At 31.3% G+C, this 17254-nt stretch overlaps 1 protein-coding gene across 1 annotated transcript; it reads right to left on the reverse strand.

Moving 5' to 3' along the window:
• Positions 1 to 10185: 10185 nt before the first annotated feature.
• On the reverse strand, positions 10186 to 13597 carry LOC132721745 (QRFP-like peptide receptor). Its single transcript, XM_060706112.1, has 2 exons — positions 13252 to 13597; positions 10186 to 11063 (listed from the first exon to the last, which is right to left on the reverse strand). Exons 1-2 carry the CDS (start codon positions 13595 to 13597, stop codon positions 10186 to 10188), a joined length of 1224 nt encoding a protein of 407 aa, XP_060562095.1.
• Between the last annotated feature and the right edge of the window lie 3657 nt (positions 13598 to 17254).

A 17254-nucleotide genomic window follows, 5' to 3' on the forward strand; every position in this document is an offset into this window, starting at 1 on the left:
GTTTATATAAAATCTGTTCTATTAAGATTTGTAACCTGAAAATTTGAAAAATCCTCGTCGGTGATTGGCTTAAAAAAATTGGCGAGCACTAAGACAATTTTTTTCACATACATCGCTACTTTTTTTAACAGGCATCTTTAGTGCTCGCCAATTTTTTTAAGCCAATCACCGACGAGGATTTTTCAAATTTTCAGGTTTCAAATCTTAATAGAACAGATTTTATATAAACTGGACGTTTTATATTATAAAACGCAAGTGGGCGGAGCTAAGTTTCGAAGAGCGCTAAAGTGAAATATACGCATGTGCAGAGATCTTGAAAATTACTCCTACGAATCAATATTTATGCATCATGTTTTTTCCGTACACGCACATGTATATCGTCACTACGGCATAGAATTAAAAAAAGAGGTTCATTGAAATGAAAACAGGCAAAATAACAGTAAAAATGTTTTATTACTTACGGAACCAGTATCATTTTATAATTCCCAAATAAAAAGTTCACTTATTCCAACAGAGTATGTAGATTTCTATGTACTATTTCTTACTTTTTATGTAAATATTACAGCCCGTGCCGCTGCAAAACCGAAAGTAGGGTGTTTTTATTAATTTTACATTTATTTTTGACAATATACTGCCATTTGTCCATAGATGAACATAATTAATATGTATGATGCATATATAATCAAGCTACAGGTTCATTTCAGCCCGAAAAATATGTCGAGGTGACGGGCGAGGCAAGACATGTCGACTTTTTGTAGCTTATTGTGAAGTTAGAGTACATGAAAATCGGACACATGACAAATCAGCACATAAATAAAACATTCTAGTGTTCCGTGGTATACATCTTTTCTACGTGTCATACCTCCTTTCCTTATTACAATAACTTTTTACTGCATTGTTATCCATCGCTGGTTTGTTTTTAGCAGAGAGTGACATGTGTATGTTCAAAGAGGGTACCGTTTGAGAATATTTCGCAAAGACGGTACCGATATGGATATGCACCGTGATATCGTCTGATTTACCTAGACAGAATGCGGGAAATAAGCTATGCAAAACACGTGACCCAAAAATGTGTACCGCTACCTCTTCCAAATATGGTTATACACATTTAGGCTATCGTGTGACGTCACGCAGTGTGTTGGGCGGAAAAAAATGGGCGGAGCACTAAGCCGGTTAGAGTGCATATTGGATGTTCTTCGTAAATAAGAAAGCTACAGTCGCTTCGCAAGCTCCGCTCCTTTTTAGCTTTCTTATTTACGAAGAACACCCAATATGCACTCTAACCTATACATAAAATTTCACTGAAGTATAGTATACAACCTCAATTTCAACATACAGGATCTTTTATGCTGAACGTAAGGAAAATCTAAATATTAAAATTCTAACGCAACATTCCAGTTAATTATTAATCATTTTATTTTAATATTTAATATTTCTATACGTTCAGTTTTAAACTCTGACTTGTTAAGGAAGCAATAAAAAACGAAATGTAGTGAATAATTTATTAAGTATATATAAGTATGCCAGCCGTACTGATGTTAAACCACGAAAAATGTTAGTAACAACAATTCTTAGATTATCCATTTAATGTGACACAGTGTCTTTCAGAGACATGGTAAACAATGCAATCTAAAGAGCAATGGTCATTTTTGTTGAAGGAAATTGTCTTATATGATTAAATATAAGTCTTGCTTTTTATCTAATTGCTTACTTGTGATCTTACCGGTATTTCCACACAGAAAAAAATCCAATATAATTATATGACAAATTCAGGGGCATTAAAGGGTCTAAACTTAACACGGCCACTTTTTTCCTATATGATTATTCTATATACACCCTAGGTGAAATTGTTATTTTATGAAATATTTAAACACAAATACCTCGACTTTTTATTGAAGATGTTTATTTTGTCTCCGGTGAACTCCATTGTGTCCTTGACGCTTTAAGGACCCATCTGAATTATTGTTCACCGATTTGAAGGTATCGAGCAAATAGGCAGAGCACAACCATGGTACTTTTTACGTTTTGTAATTTTATATACAAAAGAGTAAATCGCTGCTTAAAGGCCTTTGTTACACGGACATTTGTCATAAGCGAGCACCATAAGCAGTACATTGAATTGCTATAGAGGCACAGAACGCGCGGGTATCTAGAAGCGGCCATGTTTCGACAGCTTATGCCACGTGCGTTACAATTTTCTTCAAGCTTTTGCACTGCTCTATTTGCAAAGTAATTGTAACAATTGGCAGGTCATGATTGGCTCCAGATAATGGTACTATATACAGAATTTCATATCCAGAAAGAACAAATCGCCGCTTTGACTAACGTACATGACAAGCGGACATCGGATAAAAACGATTTTTAAGCTAGTGCCAAAATATTTTATTCTCGTATAAGGAGCATCGAATCTGGCTAATCTAACCGTTTCATTAGAAACGAACTAGATATTTAGAGCTATTTAACTAATAAATTTCGAACTATATTGGACTAAAAGTAACAATTTGGTCGCGGTGGTTTCTTTTATATGGTGCTTTTTTATCTACAAATGAAACAAATCGAAGCTTTGCACTGCAACGCATTTGATCAATAAGGAGGTCTCCTGAAAATTGTACTTTTAAACGTAAATTCTTTTGTGTTTTTTGTGGGCTTATATTGTGGTTATTATTTATAGGAATAACAAACCTTTGTGCATACTCATTACGCAGTCATTTTCCGCCATGATTCTTAGACGAGGTTCATGTACCTCATACTGCCGTTCATAGAACCCTTAAAGCTATTGAACTGAATTAATTGGAATATTATGAAGGTGAATTGAGACACTGGAAATATTTGTTTACAATAACTCGAGTAATGTGCAGACAGAACAAAACCACACACAGGATGGTTAACCTGTTACACTCAAAAGTTTTGCGGCCACGTCTCGAAGGCGAATTCCTTGTGCCTTGTATTTGCCATAAAAGTGTTTCTATTGTACTGTCTTATTTGCACTGAAATCGGCCAAAACAGTAAGTTACGATTTGCTCCAGAAAATTGTGTATTTGTTTTTCAATAAACCGTAGATTGTATAAATAGAATAAAATACAAATAAAAATAATTGTACATGGCCAAAGACTTATAAGCGGAGATCTGTCGATTATGTTTCTCCCACTGCCATGTTATGAGGTATGAGGACCCTCAAGCTGAAGCCCATGTCTCACGGACATATGATGTCTATGCTTCCAAACCTAAATGAATTCTTAACGACAATACACTACCTGCACAATACGACACACGCTGTACAAATGAGTGAATAAGAGTAATACACATAACAATTATAACAATTATAAATGATAAAGCACTGCTTTAGATGCAGGAGTGAATACCTGTTTAGTAATGCATTTTTAGTTATTTTGTAGGACTTAAGTAACTTAATGGTACATGTATTCCAATTTTAGCAAACGGTTGAAAGCAAGCATATTGTCTCATTTTTTACCCGTTTCTTCCTTATACTAACGTTATATTTTTTATCAATTATAAAGCTATAAGACAGAACAACTGAGAGCAATGTCTTTTTGCACAAACGAGAGATCTTAAAGATATGAATAATATGACGATGATATTAAATTTTATTTGATACTTTAGCGTTTTATACTTTGTCATGAGAACCATGTCTGCCCATTTTAAAATATTTTAATAAGACATTTATTGAAGAGATTACAATAAAAATGTTGTTCGGCTAAACAAATTGTGTTATTTGCAAATTTCAAATATTATGATCTTTATTTGAACAAGTGCGTTTAAGCAGTAATTTAACGTTATTTTACATAAGACTTGAGTTTTTTCGTCAATTAACTTCTGCAAAATCAGAATGTGCATTTAAACCCCAGCTGCAGATGTTAATGCACGAGAAAAGGGTTACATTGGAGTTATTCTTGCATAAAAGTATTTGTCTGATCAGGTAAGTCTTCACTTGTTTTTCGTATAATTATTTCATATAAAGATTAAAATTGAACAAGATCAGCGGTTTGTTTCATAAAAAATTGTAAGTCTAAAACAAAAGACTTTTAATAAGTTAAGACTGGAATATTGCACTAAGGAGCGTTTCTAGAAACTCTTCTTAGTCTTGTACCTAGGAATAGTCCTCACTTTTTACTTAAAGCCAAATCGGTCCTGAAATTCAAAACGCGGTCCAGATCTTTCGCGAAATCAACATTTCAGATACATTGGCGAGGTCAACTTTTCGCGACTTTCTTCTCTTTCAGTTCTTTATATTGTCTTTTAGTTCTTTATATTTATATGATAGATAATAAGCAGCAAAATTTTCATTTTTAGAATTAGACTAAAATTATACTATTTGAACATAACTGGTTTTACAGCAGCAACAATTTCCGTTCCTCGAATAAAATATAAATAAACACGTAAGTACAATTTAAATGTGCAAAATGTGTTATCAAAATAACAGTATTAAACCATTGTGGATTTATATGTTATTGAGAATAAGAATTATCTTCTTCTTGTAATATATCTATTAATCTATCCTAAAGAAGCTTATAAAGAATTGACTTCAAAAGCTATCAATAAATTGTAAATGTTTATAGAATATGTTGGCGTTTTAGCAACTGCAAATAAATATCAATTTTTTTATATTATAATCGACGCATGTTTATCATACCAAAGTATATCAACTTCCGCTGAAGGTTTTAGATAGTGTTAATTGCTAGAAAATAAATGCTTTTGAAATTATGACGTCAACTGCAATATGCATAATGTGATAGGAAAGTGTCATTGATTTATGAATTTAAATTTTAACCTGCACGTAAAATTTCCGTCACTTCCATACACAATGTGTTACTATTTCCATAGATTAAAAATAATACATTTCTGTTTTAATGCAATAGAGTTTTAAATACTAAGTGTAGTATTTCTTGATTGCTAATAACACTTTGTAACCTGACGTATAATAAACAAGAACAGTAATGGAGAATTATCTTGCACAAGGTATTTAAGGGTGATTAAGATTAAAATGCGTGGTGCTTTGGAATAACGGGAGTTTTAGACAACAAATTAATGTTACATTTGCCAAACACAAAGTTCTCTCAAGGTTAACAATTATGTGTTGTTAAGTATGGACTTATACTCTCAAGTGGGGAATGAGTTGGTGATGTATGAACGGTGTTTAGAAATGAACGTTGACATCTCATAAGATGTCAGATTATGATATCATTAAACTGAATGAACTTAACGTTTGAGCCAAATGTAACTAATGTAAAATATATTGTGTAAGAGCATGCTTAAATTGAAATACAATATGTTATTTACTGTCATATAAAATCCACATTTGATTGCTTAAATGCAATTTAATTATGAAATAAACTTTTTGTAAGTAAAGCCGTATTTTATCAAAGGTTTGAGATAGCTTTGTACATAAGCATCTCCAGTAAGATGGCGCATTGGAAGAACGAGCCTGTTGTGCGAGGAATTTTGTACGAGCCCGAGAACTTCTGTACATGTTAATACACGACAAAATTTGCAATAGTGCTATTCTTGCATAAAAGTATACGTTTGATTCGGTTATTCCGCGTTTATTCACATTATAGTTGTTTTTAGTAAAATACGAAAACCGATTTTGTAAATGCTTTTGACGTTAAAATGCAATGTCATTTGATAGTTATGTTTTACTAATGAAATTAACCACATCAGCATTGCAAGCTATTTTAGTCATGGTGCTCTTAGTTATACATAAAAACAAACGTGCAAGGTTCCCTGAGTCACGCATATCTGAAGAATGCAACAACGGTGTGTACTTTTAAGTGAAACCGTTTGACTCTTCCAGTTACTAACAAAGTGAATGTTATTAACGTTGCCCTTTATACATGTAGTAATAAAGAAAAGTCTTGAATAACAAAGCTTTCTCATAATCAAGACTGTTATACCGCGAGAGCAATGACCCAAAATGAGGCATATGTCCTTCATTTTGTTATTGAAATAATACTGCATAACGAAAAGTCTACTCAGCCAAAGAAACATAACAAAACGTCATTCATGAAATACGATTTGAAGTTATTGTACGTATTGTTCATTTTGTCTCAAGTTTGGTTATAAATTAGAATTGTATGCAACTATTTCGTACATAATAATATTTCGTGCATACTTGCCAGAGTAACGTAATACATTAATTCAAAGCAGTTTTTTTAAACTTTCCAAGCTAGTCTTTCATATCTTCCTAATCCCCTGTGACATCTTGAGACGGTTTCATATTTCCATGAATTTTTTCATCAAAACATAAATCAGAACCGCGAAGGGCGTCATTGATGCATAATTGATGTTCAAAAATTTAGGTAATACACTTTTTTATGTCCGCACTCTTTTGGGGCAATTAAGAATTGTCCTTGTCCGTCAATGCATACCTGCGTCCATGCATACTTACTGCAGTCTCAAATTGCGTCGCGTGTACCTCTAAAAGCGTTTGAGCAGAGTCCACCCACTTTACAGGAATACGTGTTGAGTTATTTACATCATTTGACATAAATGAACATTGAACGGGTTTTGATGTGAAATGGGTTGAAGAAGTCTTTTATTTTTCAGTAAATATAAAATTTATATCATAAGAAAGAATGAGAGTCAAATCAATCTCAAAATAGTTCCAAATATGAAATAATGAACACTTTTATAAGCCAATATGTAAATATTTATTGTCTATGTGTCATTACGAGTTATGTTTACATCACTTCATTTAAAACGTGTTCGTAATGGGAGAAAACCTGTTGCCAAACAACACACATTTAAATAAAGTGAATACAAATAAACATTCAACAGACATAAATAACATCTGTGTCTTATATTAAGAAGCCTATTATCAATCATTAAAAAATAAGATTTTATTCATAAAGACGGTATATATGTTTATGGCGAAAAAGGTAAGAATGCTGTTAACTAATTTCATTCATACTGCAAAAGAATTTTTAGTAGGACGATCAGTAAGTAAAAGCGAGTGAACTAAGTGAGATATTTGCCATTAATATACACTATACAAATTACGTTTTTATTTAGTCATAGTCAGTACATGTAAAATGCAGTTAATATATAATTACAAAAGTAAATGATAGAACTAATGAAAGACCATTTCAAAAATGTCAACCGAATTAACGGATTTTTTAAGGAGAGATTAACAGCAAAAAAGTCTTACCAAAAATGACAAAAGCGGCAGAAAGAATTAATTGGAAGAAAGAATGGAAATAGATGGAAGTTTTGAAAATGGAAACAATAATTTCTACTGAATTGTATCAAGGACATTTTAAGGAAATGCCTTTAAATTTAAACTACGTTTGTCTGATGCAAAAAAAAGAACAAATTAACTCAACTTAGATTTATAGGTCAAAATATTTAGTCTTGTTCAAACAGGTTACAAAACCTAGACTCCCGAAATTCAAAATGATGCATTCGTAATTGCCCTCTATAAAAAGTATATAGACTTTTCCATGTTGATCAAAATTGACCCCAACATGCAGTCACTATTATTACAGGAACAAAATTTTAGTAGAAACATATCTTAAAAAAGAATGTTGCATCTTTTTATGTAGAATGACCAATACTTCCCTTTGATATACATTACACTATAGTTACAAAGCAAGCAGGCCCTGGTGATCTCTTTAATAACACAGAGTCAATTGTTGCTTATAACCTACCTTTTCATTTACTCAAGTTAGCAATGCCGGCACAATTTGGCCTCTTGTGTTTTCTTATTGCAAAGCTAGGACAAATTTCATCTTGCATCATCTCCAGTTTCACAACACATTAATTTCCATATAGTCATAAATTATCTTAACAACCAATTATAAACCCTCAAACCAATATTTTAACGTTCTAAATTGGCCTAATTGCTGACTCTTAAAAGACAAATGCGGTTAAAAATAAAAAATTTATTTGTTTGTGTCGCAAATTGTTTTCAAAAACATGTATTTCAAGCAATTGTTTTGTCTTATAATTAATAAATCCACATGAATATTTGGAAAAAAGGGAACAAGACACGCGTCCGTACTATTATAATTATGACAGTATCGTATGTGTATTTTTGCACCAATCCTATATTTTTTCCATTAATCCAGATCAAAAACAAGACAATAATTCATTACAAAATACAATTTGTCTTTTAATTTATTTATAAAAGTACTGGAATGTTATAAATATGATCATAGTCATAGGTTACTTTTGTTTTGTTTTCTTTCTTTTTTCGATTTAAAAAGATATTTTTATTCTGCTTACAAAGCTGGTGATTTACTTATACAATGTCTGTAGATATTCTTAGAGACTTAGTCTATGGAATTGAGCACATTTTATTCTGCACCAAAAATATCAGATTCTTTTGGAGAGAAACTGATAACAATTACTTGTTTCAAGATAAAATTAATATCGTGGAAATTACTGGTGGATAAAAATACGCCAATTTACACATTGCATTTGCATTTAATGGAAGCCGGTAATGTTTCCATGCAGTTTAATTGCCTAGCATGTCAAAGAAATTATAAGTTTAGTTCATATTTAAGCTAAAACGAAATGTCATTAATATATATTAAAGCTACATTAAATAAATTTCATAAAAACAGAAATGGAGACATTTAATTAATAAATTGGGTTACATATCGACTCCAGATTTTATTTTGGTGTCAAGACAACCAGAATAAGGTTTATAAGCATAAAAAATGGGCAACCTCATTGTGGCGAAATCGGAAGTACAATAATAATTATTTCTGTTTGCATAAGAAACTCCGCCCTCGGTTCATCCGTACATCAATATTAAGTCAACAAACATGACTATGTGCAGCAGTTCTAATCTAACGGTATATTTCCGCATTGTAACGGATGTTTTCATACAAATTTAATCCTTTTTATGATATGATTACTTTTTTCTGAACCAAAGGCCAAGTGCACCGTGAAACTAAAACGGTAAAAGTGTGTTTGCACAAGAAAATCTGATATTTACTGTGTTCCGGATAGCAACTATAACAATGTGACGTAGCGCATACACGAGCTGATTATTGTCTTCATTTGCATGTTAAAATTCGTATACGAACTTTAGTGTTACCGTGGGGTTTTCCGTTTAAAATCCTAATTTATGAACAATATTTGATGAGATTTACAACATAACTGTTAAAAAGGTTTATGAAACTGTATAATGCTTGTTATTTAGGCCGACGGCAAAATATTTTTACATATTTATTTAATGTAACTTTAAATATTCTGCAGTTCTGTTTTCAGACAGTTTACACATTTTTGAGCAGTGCTGTTGTTTTTATTTTTCTTTATTTTTCCCTTGTTTCCCTTGTTTCAAGTTCTACCTCTAAACTTGATGTGGAAACATTGTACCTATAACTTTCACTTCAGGTTGATTTCTTTCCTTTTATCTCAATTTTTTGCACTCATCATTTGCATCATTTGTAAAGGATATTATCACTACTGATTAGTCTGTTCCTGTATATTTCGGTACATGCACAAGTTATACAAATCTCTCTGATTCGGACTGGTACTCGCCCTCTGTCTGAAAGAAATTGAAAAAATAGACATTCCTTTGGTAAATGTTGCAATGGAAAAGAAAACAGTATTCTAAAAAATATTAATTGGGCATGATTTATCAATAAAACTGACAGTTTTAATTTATGTATAATTACTTCAACATTTATACTATTTGGCACCGTATATTTGTTATCCGCCAATCTCAATCTACTTATAAAACAGGTAGGCTGGGCTATAAATGCTGGTAAAAAAATTAATAAATCACATAAGTCATTGTTTGCGTGTGTGAAACTTCATTAACAGAGATTTTGTACAATATAATTTGGTGGTAACATTAATGTATATGTTGTCGAGGGTGGTGTCGCAATTTTGAAAAAAAATCTATTTATTGAAACACTTAAATATTACATATTACATAAAACAAAGCGTAATTATATTACCAAATATAACACAAATCTGTAATGATTTTCAAACAAGACAGTTTTTCCATAGATTTCTTAACGCACTTATATTAGAAGAACAATATTAAGCATTCTCCTATCATTATAATATCTGGATCTTATATAGTATCTTATTCTAAAAAAGGTATAAATGTCAGCTTAATTGACAATATCTTAACAATCATATCAATAGCCAAACTAAACTGTAGCTAAAATTTTTTTTACGTACTTTGTCATTTTAGAAATGAATTATTACCTAATCAAAATTAGGATTGCCTTGTGGGTCCCGTAAGCTGGACGTGGAAGTTTTTCCAGAAACTTTCGATCTAACTGAAGATAGGCGAGTACCACTTAAACGTGATAAAGGAGTAGAAACTAAATTGCCGGTTCCGTCCGGATTCTGCTTGAAGCAATATTTAGTTGACGCGACGCCACACTGTGGATACCGTATGTTGCGCCCTAGTACCCTCTTGAAAGCAGTTTTAAACTTTGTGGACGTCAAACTATAGATGATTGGGTTTCCAGCACTGTTGATATACATCAGAATTCTTGCCCAAGATATAAGGTTTAGATAAGCTTCTAGACCTATCTTTATGGCGTCCTCTGTAGGCGTGAAAATAAGCCAGAGAGAAAACACTCTTATAGGAAAAAGTGATACGAAAAATAAAACAATAATAAATATAAGCATTTGAACAACTTGTCGTCTGGATCGTAATGCATTTACCGCCGTCCGGTCATTCTGAGCAAGAGATTTCAACTTATCTGACATGAGTTGTTTAATGATACGAGCATAAAAGCCAATCAAAATGAAGAATGGTAAAACGAAAAACGCAATGAATAAGAAAATTGTGTAACAATAGCGCCACATTCCGTTAACTTTTGTCCGGCAAACTTTGATAGGGGAACCATCATAAAACAAGGCGTCCTCATGTTCTGTCATTATCAAGAACGGTAGTGTTAAAATTGTTCCGATTATCCAAATTCCTATGATTGTCTTCACGGTAGCCGATATTGTTGATGCCATCCGATGTTTGAATGGGTGACATAACGCATTATAACGCTCAAATGTCACGGCAAGCATCGTAAGAATAGAAACGTGCAATACACCATTCTCCATCAACGGAACAAGTTTGCCTGAAAGAAATAACTTATTACAGTCAATCACAAAGTCCGTGAAATAAGTTTACACAACAATTCCTGATAATTAAGATAGTTGTTATCAGGCGTCTCTCTAATTTATGTACTTTTAGTCTTCTTTAATGATTATTTTTTCAATATTCATTGATTAAAATATCTTAAAATCTATCTACTTTTGACTGTTTATTTTTTCTCATTCAATTTCGTCATTTATCTTCTATTTGCCATTAGGAATAACAAGCCTTGCTTCAGGATAACCTGATAATTATTGATACTAAACCCCAAATATGTGTTTCAAACTAAAATATGTGTTTATAGTATATATTAAATTAAATATTTGTATCAGGGAGATTTTCTGAAATGTCTAGGTAAATACGATTTTATCTTTTACCTTGAACTAATATTTAAAGTAGTGTTACTGCAATGCTTTATCGGCCAATATCGTAATAAATCGGTCATTTCCGGAACGTTATTTTTCAAAACCTTCGGTTTTCAATGATTTAATCGTTTATATCCGGAAATCAGTACATAGCGATAAAGGATTAGTGATTAAAATAGTACAGTATCTAATAGTAGTAAATAATCTAAGGCCAAATATTTTGAAATAAAAACGTTCCGGAAATAAACGATTTGCTACGATATTGACCGAAGTTACCTTTTTTTGGCGGGAAAGCATTAAAGTAAAACTACCTTATTTTTTTCTTTAAAAATATTTACAAAATGTATGAACAGAAATTGTTGTAATATTATAATGAGACAAAGCTTTTCATAACGTTTGAAATGGGTACGACGAAGACTTATGTGTTATTCGTACATTTAGTGTCTCGACTGATAAGGCGATGACTTATTACTTTTGAAACGATTTAAAATCTTGAAATGAGAGATTCATTGAGAGCCAAGACGACAACAACAACAAATAATTCGATCGAAATTCGCCTTTTAGGTCTGCCGAGACTATTCGTACAAAGCAATGAAAAGTGCGACATCTCTAAGTGTCACTGGAAACATCATAAGCAATTTTTATCATCAAATTATTATTTTAAAGTAATGAATAATTAAATAAGCAAAAACAGTAAAGAAAAAAGCAACAAATAAACTCAAATTCACTCATCAACAGACCACATCAAATCGAATTTACCTTTGATATTAATAATCATAAAACAGACACCTTTTTATTCTTTTTTTAATATTTTTTATTTATATTTTATTACGGCGGGGACTAAAACTTTTTTCTGATTTTAGATCTGATTTATAGTCACAGAAACTGATACGATGAGATGCATTCACAAAATTATTAATTAGATTCAATGAGTTGGCAATTCACTTTACTATATATTTAGCAACGGGTGGTCATTTAATTATATAAATATCAGGAGAATGTTCATAACAAATTCAGTGATTCATTAATTTTTGTCATTTGTCCAGACTTACAGGAAATGAAATAAAGAATAAATAACTGGGAAAAATTATACGAAGTTTTTGTTTAATAACGACTTCTATTTCTTATAAAAACATTTCATAAAATGATAACGTGAAAATATGTTCAAGAGTCTTACATGTGATTTCTTCATGATATGTCTCTCCCCTTTTTGTGTAAAACACTACAAGTTTTTTTTGTTTTCTAGTTTACTTATCATACAAAACCTTGTATAATGTTGTATTGTGATTTTTATCATGTCTTTGTGTTTATTCATTTCATAACATTGTCTATTTTGTTTATGTGTATTGTACTTGATGTTCTTCTGTAAATGTTATGTATTATGCATGCTGCTCTCCTATGATGGAGGTAATAAAGAATCTATCTAGATGAAAATAATGGTCAGTTAAAATCAATAGATCTTTTTATTATTTATTTAGGAACTCATTTATAAAGTAACATAGAACATATTGGATTACACATGATTTTACTCTCAATAAATTAAACACTTAAGTGAAATAATGAAATTAAAAAAAAAAAAAAACAGATCAACTACATAACTGTCTAGACAAACAAAAAAATAAAAAAAATTATGAATTAAGTACAAGAAAAAATAAAGCTTGGCTAAAAATGAGTTACTGTAGTGTTTAGAAAAAAATTAATCGAGACTGTTTTTTAAGTAATCTTTAATTCGTATTCGAATTTTCCAACATTTTCATTATGTTCAAACGTTCATATAGAATATGTATTTGTTCACTAAGGACTTACACATGATTTTTCCAAGAAACCACCTTTCCTTCCCGAAAAACTCAAGCAGCCCAGCTGGCTGACAAACAAGTAACACTAGAACATCAGCTGCGCTTAGATTTAACAAGAACACATTTGTTGGTGTGCGCATATTTCTCACTTTAAGAACTACTACAATCACTAGAATATTTCCGAAAGTGCCGATGATAAATATAGTTGCATTCAACAATGAAGAAATAATATAGATGTAAAGCGGAATTTCCAAACCCCTTGGCTCATCATCATGTTGTTTTGTAAAATCTGCCTGTGTTGTATTAACTTCTAATCCTTCGTCTATTTCACCGAAATAAGGATCTGTGTAATCCATATTATAACTTCGCTATTTCAAAGCTTCATCAACATTGTTTTTAATTCAATTTAATGTTGTCATTGCAAATAAATTTTAAAATGCATTAAAACCAAATAAATTTACAAAATTTAGTATTATAAGTCATTTATCACATTATCAACTTATTTGAAAAATTAGATTTAAAACCACGCTAAATATGTTTAGCTAAGTGACGTGCGTTTGAAATCCTTCTTAAGAGTAAAACGACAGAATGATGTTCTTTGCGGATGATTCTTGTTACAGGAGAAATAAAGTTATCCAATACATTCGTATCTGCTGCTTTCTGTTTGCAATGCGATTATACTGCGACTTAAATTCTTATTTTCCCTTGTAGGTTTCTCCATAAGAGCAAAACCTTTTTAGGTAAGGTGCGAATATAAATAACCAGATATATAACCATATTTGACAAATGAAAATACACGGATTAGTCAATGTAAAATAAAACGACCATACCAAGGGGAAATTTCTCTTGGATGTTTTGCTCTGGCTAGGGCTTTTAGCCTTGTATTGTTGTTAAGAAGATCATCCGAATTGTACAAAAACAAATCCGCCATGGAATCCAACAAATGGTGTTTTAGCAGTTTGCTCGATTATACTGTGCATTTTTCGCAAATTTATGCAAGAACAAATCGCCTGTCAAAACCTAAACGTCAAGGATTCGCAGAAATCTCTGCAGGATGTTCTGCTTGGGCTAGGAATTTGAGTCTTAAATTGCTATAAAGAAAACATTCCAAACTTGTACAAAAACGCATCTGCAACGGAATTATCATTTTATATCTTTTTATAGGTCTTTTCTGAAAAATTGTCATTGATGATTAGAATTTGATTTTATTATTAACTGTTAAGATTTTACTTAGTCTGAAAATCCTATTCAGTCTCACGAACATTCATTGTCGACAAAAAGCTAAAAGAGTATTGTACTATAATTTGCCTATTTAAACAATTTACCTATGCTGACAAAAGAATTGGTAGAGCGTTGGCAACCTGGGCTCGATTCGCGGGCGGTACAGGTCACTTTCGAAAAAATGTCTGGAAAACTGAGATTGCTCACGGTTATTTTCACCCTCCACTTGTATATACAGAATTCAATTAGTTCCTTTAGAAAGCGGAGGAATTAAGTCCTGGCAAATCTGCTTGACAGTCTGCAGAGAAACGATACGGTAGCTGAGCTATGCTATAGTATGTTCAAATGACTTGCTGCCGTGATCCGAGAGGTAAACTACAAACTTGAAAGGGAGTGCAATATACGCAATATTCGTGTTTTTGCATGAACCTTATGTAAACAAACGTATAATTGTATTACTTTTGACCGTTTATCTTTTTATGTGCATTTCATTTATAAAAGTTATCCAGGTTGTTGAAGATGTGGACGGGATGTTTTAGGTTTTTATTCTTCTATATACACAAACTAAATCACAAAACCTAAAAAAGTAAAAAAAACTATACGGTTCTCAAAGATCAAAGTATAAATGATCAATTGAAGTCATAGGTTTTCTTTTGTTTCATCAATTTTCGTCGTTTTTATATTGTTTACGTATGTAGGGTAAAAGTGAGCCTTTTTATACATACACATTCACAACGTCAACATTCTTTACTTACCTACTTCCTGATTTTCTCAGTACATGAAAACAAACTTACGATCTTCTTAGACTAAAATTATAGATTGATTAGAATTTCTCTGTATTAACCGACGCCCTAGGTCGCCATTAATTTCATTAAAAGTGGAAATGTCAGTTTTAATAGTCTAATTATAACATTTAGATAACTGATTTCTTATTTGTTGTAGATTTTGATCGAATAAAACTTATTTTGAGAAAAAGAAGTTCAAAATGTATACACGCTAGAATTAGTTACAGATAAAAGTCATTGAAATAAAAGATTTTACACATTGGTAAAGGAGAAAATAATAATATTATACTTATAAAATGAGAAAAGTGATCAAATTGTCTTAGAAGGAGAAAAATACAATATGCAAGACGCCATATTTGTTTTTAAACGATGATGTCACAGTAGAAACACATTTCATTTTGCAAAATATACTGAGAATAATCATATGAAAATTCGAGATATAAAGATAATGAATGCTTTCCTAGTCATTTAGGTTCGTAATCTTACATAAACATGCTCAATTTATAATGTCTTTAAGTTAATTTTTATTTCATCAAATACATGTTAATATTACAAATGATGAAAATATTACAAAGAGCAAATGGTTCAAGCAACATTAGATAAAACCCTTCCAATGCCTTAAGAAATATTATCTAATAAAATAAAGATAAAGAATTTATAGATAGACTTATAAAACCTCATGACTGAATTCAAAATTAAAATATCTTCATTTATTTTAAAACAGTGATTCAGATAATTTGATCTTGTATGTAGTTAAAGTCAAACGTACAAAATATGGCTATATCAGTATAGCTATTCTGAACATTAAAAACATGTGCAAGAACGAGAACTTTTAATGCCAGGAACACATTACAAATCTAAAAAAACTTTGAGGATCAAGCTTACATTCTTTTAAAAGCTTTACCTATGTGAGGCAATTAACCTGTTCCACAATGAAGGAGAAATCGTACTTAAACAAAACCGTTTTGTCCAATAACGAATGCATCGCTACATGCAGTTCATTTAAACAGTTCGTCGGAAATTAAAATGCCTGTAAAGGAGTTGCTCTGTGTATGAGCATTCAGCCAGTTTGATCAAAAGAAGCCGGAGAAAATCAAAACATATTAGTGACTTACATAAGAAAGATGTATTTTAGGCAAAGAAAACATACTGTATATATTTATATATGAATTGCATTTCTGTTGGAAACCGTATTATACAATTTGTTTTGAAAACTCTATATGCAAATCGACTTTTAAGACATTAAGTTATTGTTTAAAATTTATGTTATTTATAATAAGACTGGAACGTAGCGAGTATTAGTTTGTACAAATTTATTTTAAAGCGATTGTGTTGGAAGCTACAATCTTATTGAAACACTTTCGAATCCGTTCCTGGAACCAACCAGTACTAAAATCAATGAAACGTTTCTTGCTCAAGGAAACAACGGCTAGCCCTGATAGAAGTCCTTAGATTACTAGTCCGGCGTGTTAATCACTCGGCCACGCCATCACTCTCAATGGTTCATTAATAGTTTGTAAACTTTTTTCATTTCAACGAGAGAATATTTAAATGTCTTACAGAAAATTTTAAATACATCAGCAAATGTTAAATCTAAAGTCGCGTCTAAAGTGATTCAAGTTTGGCGAAAGTAATAAAACATATAGTACATAAATATATGTCAATCCTTATATTATTGACATTTTATCAAGGGAATACTATTTACCGTCTCTGTTCTGCCATTTTTGTGATGTTGATCTTTTTTCATTATCCCTCATGTATAGACTCATTCAAACCGAGTCTGTAATTTTCATGTCATTTTGGTCATTCTATTATAACCGTTGTTTTCCAGTAGTTATAAACACAATTTCGATGTTTTGTTGTTTTTTTTTGTTTTTTTTTTTTTTCTTTTTTGAAATGAAGATTGATACAAATGTTTACAGCAGCCGCTTATATGGATCATGTAAGCGTCTTAATTGACCTATCAAAATCGATGTAACAAAAGTGTGGTATTATAATTAGTATAAA

The sequence above is a fragment of the Ruditapes philippinarum genome, unplaced genomic scaffold (genome assembly GCF_026571515.1).
Source record: "Ruditapes philippinarum isolate M1 unplaced genomic scaffold, ASM2657151v2 ctg2164_1_1_1_1, whole genome shotgun sequence".
NCBI classification, from domain to species: Eukaryota; Metazoa; Mollusca; class Bivalvia; order Venerida; family Veneridae; genus Ruditapes; species Ruditapes philippinarum.

Excerpts from the sequence above, each read along its gene's own strand:
- LOC132721745 (XM_060706112.1), bottom strand. The coding sequence starts at position 13,597 with ATGGATTACACAGATCCTTATTTCGGTGAAATAGACGAAGGATTAGAA. Across the intron at positions 11,064-13,251 it reads GTTTCTTGGAAAAATCATGT|GCAAACTTGTTCCGTTGATG; the intron begins GTAAGTCCTTAG and ends TATTTCTTTCAG.